Source organism: Malania oleifera, chromosome 2 (genome assembly GCF_029873635.1).
Source record: "Malania oleifera isolate guangnan ecotype guangnan chromosome 2, ASM2987363v1, whole genome shotgun sequence".
Classification (NCBI taxonomy): Eukaryota; Viridiplantae; Streptophyta; class Magnoliopsida; order Santalales; family Ximeniaceae; genus Malania; species Malania oleifera.
In genome coordinates, this window is record NC_080418.1 from 66737040 (window position 1) to 66752734 (window position 15695).

Below are 15695 nucleotides of genomic sequence, written 5' to 3' on the forward strand. Positions count from 1 at the left end.
TAAACTTTAAGTTGGAAGCAACAGTCATTTTCTTTTATCGATAATATATGGGCTCCTTTTTGATGTCAAAATTATAAAAGGGGGGAGGGGTTTGATAAAGTTGTTTGAATAGCATGAAGAGCATGTGCTTTGAAGTTTCTTCATACTACAATATTGTTCATCTTAATGTTGGGAGGATGAGTTTCCCTCGGTGTATCATTTGAAGTTGAAAGCTCCATCTGAAGTGTTTTTCCCTATGGGAGGCATCTTGGCAAGAAATATTAATGATTGATGATTCTCAAAGTCATGTGGAATATTTTGATGTATGGATGTTATCTTCCAAGGAAGATGCATAGTTTGTTGATTTTCTTCTCTCACAAGCAGATCTTTGTTTTAACCTGTTTATGCTTTGTTTGGTATTTTCTGGGCTCAAGCTGGATCGGTTGATGAGTTGGATACTTGGATGCTTGGAGAGGAATTAGATGGAGATGTAAATACCGAATCATAATATAGTCTCTCTGGCAAGAGAGGAGTGGTTGAGCTTTTGAGGGGTTGGAGTCATCTTTTGAGAGGCTTAAAGATGGTTAGATCATGACTCTGCATTATGGGACAGAGGGCAAATATGTTACTGTCCCTATATTTATTTGTTTGAGGGTAAGAAGGACTTTTTGTGTCGACCCAACGAAAAGATAATTGCTCTGTAGTGATCTCTATTGACAGCAGTTGCCTTTATGCATCGGCCTTGCATGATAAATCCTTAACAAAAGACAACCTGACTTGCCCTTCATTGGGAGGTTTGGGTGCTTGTGCTATGCTTACAAAGTGTTTATGGTGCCACTATTTCTTTTTCACTTTTTTTAAACTTTTGACACTAGATGTATACTCATATGATTAAGTGATTTGGCTAGGCTTACATGTCCATAAAAAGAATACAAAACAGAAGTGGCAAAAAAGTCTAGAGTACTGATAAAAAGCTGTATCATCTGGAATAATGAACACAGTAAGAGCACTTCTATGTTAAGAACTCCTTTCAACTTCACATTTAGCTAGTTTTTTAATTGTAGCTGCTGTCAGCAATATGCTTTCTCTGTTTTACTTCCTTCTCATTGCAAATTATTTTTTCTTATCCTTCTGCTGGATGAATATTAAGATCAAAAGCACATTGCAAACTGTACTGAAACTATTCTTGCAGTGTGTATAAGAATCTGGATCAAATTTCATCGATTGAATGAAACCCCTCAGAATGAATTGCAAATGATTTAGTGTCAAGAGAACCGAGGACAAATGGCATTAATTACAAAATTCTCAATAAATTTAATTAACCATAAATATTAATGCTCATTTTTTGTTTTTAATAAAAGAAACTTGCAAATGAAATTCCAATGCCAAAGTTCTTCTTGGATTGCTTCTTTTTGTTGATATTTCCTTTATTTGTTTTTTGGACTGTTTAATGGCAAATGAATTTTAATGATCTTATAACATCACACTTGAATTATGCCTGTCCATATATATGATTTCAGGCAATGAGACCAAGCTAGGTATGAGTAGGGGCATACCTGAGCCAAAGCTTACGGCCATGGATGCAATGATTGACAAGTTGACTGGTGCAATATTCATTTTTCAAATAGTGGTGGTAATTGTTTTGGGCACAGCTGGAAATGTCTGGAAAGATACGGAAGCAAGAAAGGTTTGTCAAAGTTACAACTTGCAAGTTTTTGCCATTTATGTAGTGAATCTGTTGGGCGTATACTTCACATGTTTCTCAAAGGCTAATGTGCTTGCTCTGTGGGTATCATCAAAAGGGAAGCCCTTCATCATCACTTGGAAGAAGTGCATAATTGTTGCAATATATCATTTTTTCCTAGTCATGTAAGAAATATGGTGGTTAGGGGTTTCCTGATTGCATTTCCATATTCTACTTTTCCTGAGCACTGAAGCAACCCTTAACTTTTTCATTATGAATTCCAGCGAATTTATGTGTTGTATTTTCTATTATTTCAATAAGATAAACTTGAAAACTTGATGGTAAATGTAAAATTTTTTAAAAATCATGAATTAAGTTGAATGGTATCACCCTCATGTAACACAGATATCAAACTTGATGGTAAATGTAAAATTTTTTAAAAATCATGAATTAAGTTGAATGGTATCACCCTCATGTAACACAGATATCAAAGTTGGAACTGTGGCATTCTTAAATAAAACTAACTTATAATGAAAAGTAAATAATTGTATAAAAAAGGTAGTATAATTTTGGAACATGCATCAATCAACAATTAAACAACATACAAAAACAACCAATGCTAACTTATAATGAAAAGTAAATAATTGTATAAAAAAGATAGTATAATTTTGGAACATGCATCAATCAACAATTAAACAACATACAAAAACAACCAATGCTTAAGTCCCACTAGGTGGGGTTGGCCACTTGAGTTCCTATTCTGTCATTCTACATGATCTAGGGCAATATTCTCTGACATATGGAGGGCTGTCTAATCCTGACTCACTATCTCAAACTCTCAATCAAGTTTTTAACAACTACATAACCTGAACACCTAAATTCTCAAGCACAGCATGAACACTCTTAAAATCTCAATGAAATTTTTTTTTTTGTTAAGGTAAATGGAAGAACTTTATATATATATATATATATATATATATATATATATATATTTTCTCTCTTCTATCAACTCGAAAACATTAACCTTTAGGACAAACAGAAAGTGCTAAACCACAAGGCCTAGAGCTGGTAACAAAGAACTTTGTTAAGAAGGAAGAGAGTGAGTACAAAAAGAAGAGGGCAAAATGTCCTCCAAAAACAGTGGAAAATATTGTAAATAAAGTATATCAATGAAGCAAAGCTCTCCAATCTCTTTGCATATCTACCATAGATAGCCCCCGAAGGCCATCAAGTGAAGAACACCAAAACAATGCAACTTATCCAGGCCACATAAGTGGAGTTCTTTTGACTTTTAAAGATCCTGACATTCCAATGCTACCAAATACACCAAATAAAAGCTAACAAAGCACATTTTGAAATACGCCTCTTCTTGTTGGGCCCCAAGAAAGCATGAACTTGTAAACAAAAAGCACCTTTGACAGGAAGGGCAGCTCAACTTCTCATCATAAGCACCAAATAATTTATTCTACAATCTAGATATTTCAAGAGAACGGAAAGTGCAAAAGATTTGAGCATTGGTCTCGTTAGTTTGGGAACAGAGAGCAGGGAGGCATTTTGAGGCAATGATCTAGGTCAGCAACTGAGATTCAGAACAAAGAGAGAAAGAAAGCTAATAAAGAGAGAAATAAGAGGGCGAGGTAGAAGGAAGAAGAAATAAGAAGAGAAAAGGTAAGGAAGTGCTGCAGGTTAGCTTTGAGAGTCGAAGAAGGAATAGAGACCGAATAGAGTGAGAAAGAAGAAAAAACATGTCTCGCGTGCTCTCTCTCTCTCTCTCTCTCTCTCTCGTGAAATGATTCTATTTCCTCTTGTGCGTACGGTGCTATGGAGCCTCTTGGTGTAGGTTATGTTGAATACCAAATAGAAGGAAAATCCTTGATCTGTGTTTGGACAAGGTGGGGGTGGAGGCATTCTCCTCTTTGCTCCTGGTTGAGAATACTGTCATTCAAAACAGGTGGGTTAGGTTTTTGAGAGAAGCTGCTTCCTGGTTTGCTGATGAGTTGTTGGTCTTTGGTTGGATGGAAAGGGGATTTTGGAGCATTTGGAAGGGTATTGTTTGAAGAGAATCTGTTATTTTAGTAATTTTGATGTGTTGAAGGGGTAATTTTAATCCTTAAGACTTTATTATTATTATATGGGAGGGCACACTTGGAGTTGTATGTAGACACCACCAAGCTGCTGCTCAATTGTCTTTTCTTTTTTACTTATCTCCTTGTCTCTTCTCTCCTTCCCTTCTTCTCTTCTCCGTGGCTTACTTTACAACATTGTATCAGAGCATTGATCTCCCTCAAATCAATTTTGTCTGGATTGGTTTTGATACTCTGTTTTTCGTTTGTTTGTCTGTCTGTTTGTTTGTTTGTTTTGTTTTTTTTTAATTGTATTTATCATTCCCTAATCAGTCCTCAAATCTTATTTTCTGGTTGGTTTGAGATTCTTAAGGACACCCTTCCTCTGGGTTGGTTGTGCTGCATCCTTGGCAGGAAGCTGTGTGTTTTGATGATGATTTTCTGATGTTAAGTCAGTTATACTCTATTGCTAGTATGCTGCTGTTCTTATGTCACTGTTTTTGGTATGATGATGGTGCTGTTTTGATGCCGTGTGTTCATGATTGATTGCTTGAAATCTTGTGCCAATTGTTGGTTGGTTTCAATTTGTGTTCAAATATTTATTTCCTGTTCTTTTCTGCATTTGTTTGAAGTAGCTACCAGCCATAACGCCTGGAGCTGCTGCCAGGTTGTTTATTGAATGCCTGATGTACTTTGCTGCGGTCTGCCCTGTTCTCAGTGGTTAAGTAATTCCTCCTAGGATATTGTGAGATCAATTCTGTAGTCATAGCTGCCTCTTGAAGTTCTGGATTTTGGAGAGTCTGAAATGTTGTAAGTTCTGGTTTTTGAAGTCCTGACGGTGCTGTTTGTGCTATTGTGTGATGCCTAACTTATTCTCAAGTTCCTTCCTGTGATAATTCAGCCATGGATACTACCTCGAACCGTAGTAGGGAAAGTTTTGGAGAACGAGGACAAGGTTTGGGTTCTGGTCATGGTAGTGGTTGTGTACTATGACGAGGAGTTTGTAATGGTGATTCTCGCATTGGCACACATTGTGGCAAGGAAAATCATTCCATTGATTGCTGTTGGGATTTCTTTGGGAAACCAACTTGGGCCATCAAGTCCCTTGTGAAAGGCGATTTTACCATTGACAATTTAAATGCACCTAGCTGCTCCACTTGGGATTTGTATACATCATTCGCCATTTCCTAAGAGGAGTTGAACAATATTTTTTGTATGATTCAACAACTCCAAAATCAGTCTTTTATATCTAGTGCTACCGTGGCCCATTCAGGTACGATCGGGATTCTTGCCTCTTCATCCTCTTCGCTTTGGGCTATAGATTTCGGTTCCTCCTTCCATATGACAAGTAGCCCTAATTTGTTTGAGTCCTTGAACCCCATTACTTTACACTCTAAGGTTATTCTTGCCGATGGTTCGATTACACCGGTTTTTGATTCTAGAAATATTCTCTCAATTCCTTCTATTCCTTTTTTCACGTGTGTTATATGCGCCTAACTAAGCCTCATAACCGTTCTATGAGACTATGACCTTCTTTCCTTCTCATTATGTTATTTAGGATTTCCGTACGAAGAAGAGGATTGGTGGAGGGCTTGAGAAGGATGACCTGTAATATTTCAATGGTGCTAATGATGGGTCCAATAATCTAGGCATAGAATCTTTTGGAGATAAGATAAGGGATGGGCAGCTTAGATGTTTTAGGCATTTGGAACTCAGGCCCAGTAGCACGCATGTGAAGAGGAGTTAGTTGTTGTTTTTGGCATGAAAAAGTGTAGGGGTATACCTTAACTAATTTGGAATGAGCTATCGAGGGAGGATTTAATAGTTCTTAATCTAGTAGAGGAAAATGCTCTCGATCTGGTGAATTGTCGAAAAAGGATTCATGTAGCCGACCTCACCTAGTGCGACTTAAGGCTTGTTGTTGTTGTTGTTGTCATGGTGGGTTTAGTTCTTATCTTACGGATTCCTCAATTTCTACTCATGTTATTTCTCTTGATCAATGGGGCGCTTGCTTGGGCAATCCATCCCTTCTAAAACTACAAGAAGTTTTTCCTATGTTCAAGTCTGTTTCTTGTTTTGAGTGTTTTACATGTCAATTTTGGAAAACATATTAGGACATCTTTTCCGCCTAGAGTTGATTCTTTTAGTAAATTATTGTTTTCCCTTACTCAGATATTTGGGGTCCATGTAGAGTCGAGTTTGTTTGGTCATCAATATCTTGTGTCCTTTGAGCATGAATTTTTGCGCACAACTTGGATCTATTTGTTAAAAGATAGGTATGAATTTTTGAATGTATTTACTAATAGGTCTAGATTTTTGAATGTATTTACTCAATTTTACCAAGAAATAACAGCTCAATTTTGCATCGGTATTCAAATTCTTTGATCTGATAATGCACTTGAATTTTGTTCAAATGAGCTTCAATCTTTTTGCTTGTCCAAAGGGGTTACTGATCAAACAACATGTATACATGCCCTCCAGCAGAATGGAGTAGGTGAAAGGAAAAATAGACATTTACTTGACATAGCACAGTCTCTACTCCTTCATATGCATGTTCCAATAACCATTTGGACTGATGCTCTTCTTACAACCTCTTTTATTTTATGCTTAACTGAATGCGCTTAAGTGTTCTAAGGGGACAAGTTCCCTTCTCCATTATATACCTAGAAACCTCCATTTTTTTTATTGTGCCTAATGTCTTTGGGTGCACATGTTTTGTTCATGTTCCACATATTGGTCAAGACAAGTTTCTCCTCATGCTATTACATGTGTCTTTGTCGGGTACTTGGGAACTTAAGAAGGATATAGATGTTATGATTCCATCACACATTGGAAATGTGTCAGTGCCAATGTTACCTTTTTTAAGGGGACAAGCTATTTCTCTAGTGTTGGGTCTTCTTTGGATGAATTTATTTTGATTGCATAAAAAATTTATGGTCTCCCCTCTTGTGTTGATCCTCCTATTCCTACCCTTAACCCTCTTAATAAATCGTCTACCCCTCTTCCAAATCCATCAATTATTGATTCAAAGAAACAATTGAAGGTTTATGAACGACGGAAAGCAAGCATAGACATCACTACCACCATGTAGGTGCCTCTTAGCAGTCTTTAGTTGCTTATCCTATTGCTCATTATGTTTTAGTTCTTCACCTTCCTAGTCCTATGTGTCCTTCTACCTTTTCCTCAGCTTCTATCCCTTCTTTGCATGTTGAAGCACTTGTTAAACTTGGGGGAAGCATGCAATGTAGAAATGGATGCCTTGACCACTCGAGGGATATGGGACTCGATGGATTTTTATCCTGGTAAAGAGTTGGTTAGGTGTCATTGGGTGTTCACCATCAAATATCTTTTGATGTTTTTGTTGAATGACTTAAGGTTCGGTTTGTTACCAAGGGTTGCACCCAAACATATGGTATTGATTATTTTGAGACCTTTTCGCTCGTTGCTCAATTAAATTCTATTAGTGTATTGATCTCTTTGGCAGTTAATTTCGTTTGGCTCTTATACATGTTGGATTGAAGAATGCCTTCTTGTACAAAGATTTGCAAGAAGAAGTATAAATGGAACAACCTCTTGGGTATATTGCCCAAGGGGAGAATGGTAACCTATGTAGTCTGCATTAGGCCATTTATGATCTTAAGTGGTCTCATCGAACTTGGTTTGACAAATTTAGTGTTGTAGTTTTTTGCATTTTTCTTTGTCCAATGCTACTCTGATCGTTTGGTTTTTGTTGGCGAAATGGAGACAGGATTAGGGAATGGTCAATCTTGGAGTACCAAGTAGAATGAGCTACCATGTCAAGCATATCCTCAAGTCGAGGGTTAGGAAATCTTTACTTGATGATAATTTTATTGAGTTGGGTTATGTCTCACAAAGCCCATTGCCAAGGAGTTCTCCTACTTGCCTATTCAACTCAATGCTTTTTAAGGTTCATCCTATAACGTGGCAAAATAGGTGATTGTGAACCTAGAATGAGATCTATGCCATGCTGAATGTATCGCATAGATGGTAGCTTGCTATGTAGCTCACTAACTCAACTAACAACTCTCCTACCTCATGTGGATCCCCACACAGAAAATCTCGATCTTTAGAGAAGGAAGTTCACCTGATTGCTAAAATACTCTTGTTTTCTTAGCCCTCTGGCTCAATAGCCCTATGATCTAGCAAATGAATGCTTATTTGAGCTAGGACTTAAAGGGCTACCTTTTTCCTGAACTTGGGATCCTTGGGAGTGGGCTTGGTAGGGGTCGAGATGATCATCTCATCTTTATGCCTAAACACAAGTGTTTTCCTTACCATGATTGGTTACATCATGATCGTATAACCATAGATGCCTAACAGGACATGGGTCACATCCATCAGGAGTACATAGTAGTTAACCCTATCCTTATAAACCCCCATTGGATGTGTACAAGTCTACAAAACATATCTCCACAACAAGTAGATTTGTTTTGTTCACCAAACTCACTTTAAAAGGATGAGTATGTGACTCTACCTTAAGGTTCAATCTTCTTGGTGCAGCTTTGAAGATCACATTCATATTACTATTTCCATCAATAACTAGCTTGCATGTGCTATCTCCACATCAAATGAAACTGTAGAAAATAGTGGTCTGTTTCCACTCCCCACTATCCATAATAGTGGATAAAACGCATCTAACCATACTAATGTGGCTGTCATCCTCATTAAAATCATCCAAGCTCATCTTCATCTCCAGAGCACTCAATGGCATCTACAATTGGATCTTCACAATTAGGCATGTCTTTAGTCTCACACCCTAAAGCGAAGGCTCATTGGGGACAAGGGGCAGCAATATGATCTCTAGTGTGGCAACGATGACACTGCACTGATGAGCTAGTAGCTCGGGGAAGACTAAACCCGCTAGAGTGAACAACATGATGGAACTCTATTTGCTTTGCAGAAATCTCTCAAGGGATAGATTGAGGGATAATAGACCTAGGTTGATGAAAGGATTTTGAATGATGAGAATCACTCAGTTCAGCTAAAGAGCTATGAGGGATCTTGAAGTCTGGTAAGCTGCTTTAAAGACTAAGGTGAAAATGATTAATGACTCAATTTCTATCCAAACATTCTCCTTAGAGACCATTCACGAAAATAGTCACTTAGGGTGTATGACCTCAACTATACCACTTCTAAGCAATATCTCCTCGAACTGCTCAATGTACAGAGGTGTATTGTCAATGGTTTAAAAGGTCACTGAACATTTGGTTCTTGTAGGAAGGAGGGAGGTTCTTCTCTTTCAAATTGTCTTGTCACTTCCCATAGGTAATGGGAGGTTCATCCAACCGTTCTAAGGTTTGTTGCACAGTTTGCCACGACTTCTTGGCTAGTCCTACAAGTTTTATCTTGGGAAACTAAACATTGTCCTCACCTCGTACATGGTACCACTCAAAATAATCCTTTGTCTCCTATATGCATTCTAAAATGGAATTTGAGTCTTATTTCCCATCATAGATAAGCATACCTTGCTTGACCGTTCTTGAAATATCTTTGTAGTCCTCTTGATCATGTCAAGGGGAATGTGGAACGTGGCTAGGCTCAGGTTGGTACCCTACATTGTCAGACTCCTCAAAGCTTCCCTCTTCAAATCTATACTCTAGATTAACATGAGTCTGGAGGGGCTGGTTTGTCTTGGGCTTGACTCATCTTGTTAGGTGCTATAGGAACTCGTGGAGTGGGAAGAATGCCCTGGGCTTATCCTACTGAATATGGGGACTCGTTAAGGTGCCCAATTGATTGTTTTAAGCCATCGAGAACATGGCATTTACCTAACAACTATGACTTGGACTAACTGTTCTGTGAGGTGCTCAAATTTTTGGTCCACTGAATCCTAAAGAGTATCTAATTTGGAAGACAAAGATCAGGTAAACAGAGTTCGGTGGGGATGGGTTCAATGTTTTTGTTGGTAGCTATGGGTAATCAGTATTGCAAATGGTACAATGATGCTTAGAAAGACTGAACTTGACTGCAAGTGATATGAATCCTAAAATTGCCATACCAATACAACTGTAGCAAACCTGATCATACTCCTCAAAATGTAGCTTAAATACTATCCTTTTCCTATGATGACTCCTAACATCATCCGCCACCTCTTCAACCACTAAAGGAGCATCTAAGATCTGATGACTATTAACATAAAATTGTTAGATTGCCACTTTACTTAAAAGCTTAAGTTGTTAGGTTGTGGGCCAACGATGTATCTTAAGCTTTAACATTCTTCCTCCCCCCCCCGCCCCCCCACATGCAGGCTGACGGCAGGTGGATAGAAAACACATGATAGGTAACACCCATTGGAAGGAATACAACAATTTTTTAAACACCACACGATAAATGCGGGCAACAAGACTAGAACCTAGGACCTCCTAGTAATTTGCTCTAATACCAAGTTAGATTACCACCTAGAAGCTTAAGCTGTTAAGTTGTGGGCCAACAATGCATATCAAGTTTTAACAATTATAAATAAAGAGTTTTGAGAAATTGCAGCTGTGTTAAAAGCCCATTTTTGTTGGAGAGCACCTTAGCCTAAATCTTATAAACACTAGTAACCAAATTGCTTGAAAGTCACAGTTCAATAGATTTATCTTTCTTAGGCGCTAGAGTGATAAAAGGTGATTTTTACTCTTACCATTCCATTAGCAAAAATGTCCCTAAAAAATTTCATTATATCAGCTTTACAATTGCCCTACAAGCTTGAAAAAAGGCCATAGGAAATCATCAGGATAAGGTGCCTTTTTCTTATCTCTCTCAAAATCTGCCTTTCTTGCCTCCTCATGTTCAAAAGATCTCTTTAACCATTCATCAGGATCAAGAGAATATGAGACCAGCTTTTATGAAAACTAGCAATCTTATCTTCACTCAAAATAGGATTCTTAAACTACCTACACTGACTCTATCCCCAACTCCTTAATAAAACACTTATGCCTCCTAGCACTTGCCACCTTATGAAAATGCCTAGTACTACAAAATCCTCCATCTTAACCTAAACTTTTGCCTCCCAGTAATCTTTTCTCTTCGAAGAACCTTATTGAGCTCATTTAACAGTTGAATCCTCCTCCTAGCCAAATCTTTCGAAAATGACCCCACTAACCTATCAACTTGCCCAATCTCCTGTAAAATCCCATTCTTCTTAAGACCTCACATGCCCAGAAACCTCTTTATTTCACACCTTCAGCTCTCCTTAGCGAACTTTAATTTTCATGTTAATTTGATTGTTTGATTTTAGAAAATAACAAAACCAAAATATCATTTTAATTCCTCAACATTAATGTCATAATGTAAGCCACAATTTGCATTATTGGTTTCATTGTGACTATCAAAAATGGCTTCATCAGGCCTACATCAAAATCATCATTGCTATCAACATTTGTGTTGGTGTATGAATTTCGTATTCATACTCACTAAACATCAACATTTGAATCAGCTATAGAACAAAATAAATTTACGATTTCGTCATTTTTTAATAATAAGTAAACAAAATCAGTTCTTAGCTTTGTCTCTTTCATAGTTGTAACTCATATGATAAAAATACCAATTTTTTAGTCATAGCAATTTAGAAATGTGTCAAAATATATATGTGTACTATAGGTTCCTACCATCCATCAACATTCCTACCACAATCCTACTCTCATCCCACCAATTTGTGTGAAGATCAGGATCATTTTCGCAAAATAGAATAATAGGACGATCTGGATGGTGATAATCATGACCTAGGTTGGTGAGGTAGGATTATGTAATCATAGGATTGTACTATTCTACTACGATCCTTCTGAAATTTTTAGATGGCTTTGTCAACATTTACATCAGCAGTATTGCAGCTCCATCATCTTGACATAGCATGGAAGTTTTATTCTTGTGAATCATGTTGCCATTATTTGAAAAACATTTTGCCTATGTTATCACCCCCTTCTCCTATCCGGTGTATTCCCTCCTTTTTCTTTTCTCCATTGTTTCTTTCCTTGTGCATTTCGCAAATCAATTTTCTACTATGTATTTTCTGTCTTAACTTTAAGAAATGGTAAATTAGTGAAGTTATTGGGACTGATTAGTTGTTTATATTGTGAGGAATGATTTCTGTAATAGAACATTTTCTGTTTTCACTTAAGAAATGGTAAATTAGTGAAGTTATAGGAACTGCTAAGCATAGTTGTTTATACTGCAGAGAATGATTTCTACAGTAGAAACATACGCGATGTGTTTACATTATCTGTGCAATTTGTTTTCTAGTTATGCAATACAATCCAACTTAGTAAAATGAAAATAAGCTGCTTGTCCCTTTGCTTATAGAAATAATGTTGAAAATTTTGAATCCATTGATTAATAAATAATTTGTATTTCATTGACATTGAATATATTTCATTAGTAATTGTCCCTTTCAACTTTCTCAATGGTCTTCAGGTCAGTTACATTTATTTTTTGTTTTATGATTTTCTTCATTGCCCAAATTTACTTTTTTTTTTCCTACTCATAGTATATTCTTGGATTGAATCACAAAGCCTACTATAATGGTTCTTTCAATTTTTTTGTTGCCTAGTTTTGAATCCATAATAACATATTTTTTCTCTTGGATAGCAATGGTATGTTTTATATCCAAAGGAAGGGCCGTGGTACGAACTACTGGTCATCCCTCTACGATTTGAGCTTCTATGTTCCATCATGATACCCATATCTATAAAGGTAAGCAGTTGGATATTTTTCTCATTATGTTAATTTACCTATGTTATTTTTATGGTTTGAGGTGACTATTGTGAATTTGCCATTGTTTCTATTTGATACAAACTTGCTGAAAAGCCTCTTGTTAAAGATGAAATAATCTTAATAGGTTCCTGGTTTTATAGTTTATTGCCACGTTATATTTTTTGATTGGATCTGAATGAATATTCCATGGAATTTTTTCCACATATAGGTGCCCATTTATTTATGTTTAGTTTGGTATACATTGTTGGGTTGGGCCCAGCTCCTTGTAGCTTAAGCTTTTGGGATAATTGCGATCCAGCATGGTATTAGAGCTGGTCCAGGAGGTCTTGAGTTCAACTCTCACTATCTTTGTTTCACTGCTAGGTTTGCTATAACACACCATGTCGTGTTTGTATTTGTGCACCTGTTCAGTTTAATTTCCACATGTACGACTGGGTTCCCGGGGGGGGGGGGGGGAGAGGATGTGTTGGCTAATTTGATACATTGTTAGTGCCACTTCTGACAGCTTTAATTTTTGTGAATATATTGCTGATATAAGTTTTTGTTTCTGTAGTGTATAAGAATGCTATTTGATGACCAACTATTTTTTGTGCATCAGTACTAGCTTATTGTTTGGACAATACAGTTGAGTGATGAGCATTTCTAGAGTTTTTACAAAATTTGCTAACATTTATGGCAGGTGTCTCTGGATCTTGTGAAAAGCTTATATGCTAAGTTTATTGATTGGGATAATCAAATGATTGATCAAGAAACTGGTACTCCATCCCATGCAACAAAGTAAGAAACATAGAAGCCACTATGACTTTCTGTGTCATCAGGCATCGTGTTAGCTTGGACATGTGTTTGAATTGTATTTATTGCTTTTGGCAGCACAGCAATAAGTGAGGATTTGGGGCAAGTTGAGTACATTATGACTGATAAAACTGGAACCCTTACAGAGAATATAATGATTTTTAGACGATGCTGTATCAGTGGTGTCTTCTATGGAAATGAAAGTGGGGATGCATTGAAAGGTTGGTTTTCTGTTTTGTATTAGCAGCTTGGGTATTGACTTGTCTGTTCTGTTACACACTCATTGTACTTTTAATGTCCAAACTTTGTTCTGATTACTATCACATGGATTAGAAATTAATTTTGGATTTTGAGATAAAGTCGATTTCATTCATACAAATGTAACAGATTTTTTTGGCCACTTTTTTATCTGTACACTTGCTTTTAGTCAGTCTTTTATCTGGATTCTGGAGTCCTTTCCTTAAGGTTTTCTGTTTAAAAAATCATGTCTAATGTGTAGCCAGCCACATTAGAAACCTAAACTTATTCACTTTCAGTAAAAACAAGTAAGGCCACAAATCCTTACCTTTATATTGGCTTTGTTGTGTTTCCTTCTTTAAATGATCTCATAGTCTTTCTCTTGGCTTCTAGGGATGAAGAAAGAGAATGTAGAGCAGCCCTTTTAAATATGTTTTAATAGAAATGAAATTTTATTAGGTAAGAAAAGAGACAAAGCATAGGATAAGGTATCTTCGTAAGGAACAAAGCAGAAATAAGGGTAAAAAGAAGGGAAGAAAAGCAGAAAAAATGGAAGACATCAAGTCAATTGGGCCAGTCAATCCCTCGGGAATCTGAAAACCCCTATTTGAAACAATTAGAAGAGAGCCCATAGCGAGAAGCAAGGCATCCAATTCTATCTCAAAGCAGCGGCATAGGCAGTGAGCGTCCATGAAGAAAGTGTGCATTTATTTCTGACCATATGTCCTAAAAGTTATAACACAGCGATGATGGTATAATGGCACAACCTGCTAGCATCCCTTCCCCTCCCAAAATTTCAAAAAGAAATAAGGAGAAAAACCTCCATTGATTATGGACACAATGCTCACCAGATGACCGACAAACCTTATTCTTGCAAACTCGGAGCCGCAAAACAGTGGAAGAAAAGATGTGAACCATTAAAAATAGTAAAATACATAAAAGATAGGTCTTGATCTTGGAATGAAGCCTTAAAATTCCTGTAGTAGATTATTGGTTTTAACTCTATTAAGGATTGCCAATCAGATAATGCCTCAATTTTGGAAGAAACCTTTGGTCTCCAAATGCGATAAACAAGAGAAGAGTTGGAGGATCAAATCAAATAAGAAGGAATTACAAGAGAAAACCCTAGATTCTATCCTAGATGAAGTTCAGACCTTGAAAGCCTCCTTGATGAAGGCTAAAGAGCATCTAACAAACTAAAGAAAAAAAGAAAGCTCAGCCACCTCACAATCATTCAGATTCCTGTAAATAAAAATTAGGGAATAGATGCCTCTTTGATAACCTAAGCAATTCTTCTCACCAGCTCCTAACCTGAACGTCTCCTCTCTCTCCAACACCCTCTCTATTTTTCCTGTTACAGACAAAAAAACAAAGTGGAGTACGCCAAAGATGGGCGTGGACCAAAGTGATATGTTCACCCAAAGAATACAACTAACATTTCCAATCATCAATATGCTTTAGATACTATATAATTATTTGATATCTGTCAACCTTTATTAGAGGCTGATCTTTATGAGATTTACTGCTAACAAATCAGTTGGTTTGTTAGCTATTTTTGGTTCCACGATCCTAGGGGATTTGGGTAGCATGTTACCTGATTCTGTATATAGTCTTTCCTATTTTACGGTTTTCCATTTTCAATAGGATATTCTATTTTTAGTAGGCTGTAAATATCCCTAGTAATTAGATGAGAAATATCATCTATTTAAAGGGAATGTAATCTTTTTCATAGGTGTGTGGAATATTCAGTTTTCTTTTCCACATTTCAACATGGTTTTAGAGCATCCTCTGAACCCTAATCTTCCCATATGACCAAATACGGTATGGCCACTGGGAAACGCAACTCTACCTCTTTAGTCTCAGATGTCACCACCAATCAGGAAGCCATGGTCTTAGGCAACAGCAGAAATTCAGATGGCAGCCTCATGCCCATTACAGGACACAAACATAATGGGAAATAACTATCTCCAATCGTCCCATTCCGTGATGATGTTTATATGCGGAAAGGGAAAGGATGATTATCTCTTAGGAGTTGTAGCCCAACCAAGCAAGGAGCAACTAGAATTATTGTAGAAAATGTTCAGCCAATTTTCAGCAGCCCCTACTACTGTGGTTGGTACCAGTCCTTTGGCACACAGGCAATTTTTTAAGTGTTCTTAATGTTAAAAAGGAGAAGCTAGTCCCATGGATTATAGACTCAGGAGCATCAGACCATATGACCGGAG

At 37.0% G+C, this 15695-nt stretch overlaps 1 protein-coding gene across 8 annotated transcripts in view; it reads left to right on the plus strand.

The window, feature by feature from the left end:
* The window catches only part of LOC131149486 (phospholipid-transporting ATPase 2), a 155269-nt gene that overhangs the window by 49944 nt on the left and 89630 nt on the right, over nucleotides 1–15695 (plus strand). For all 8 annotated transcript variants that reach the window (XM_058099948.1, XM_058099949.1, XM_058099951.1 and 5 more), the window contains 4 exons: nucleotides 1500–1666; nucleotides 12316–12420; nucleotides 13121–13218; nucleotides 13312–13454. In XM_058099948.1, the coding sequence (XP_057955931.1) occupies nucleotides 1500–1666; nucleotides 12316–12420; nucleotides 13121–13218; nucleotides 13312–13454 (513 nt within the window). The remainder of the gene's footprint in view (nucleotides 1–1499; nucleotides 1667–12315; nucleotides 12421–13120; nucleotides 13219–13311; nucleotides 13455–15695) is intronic.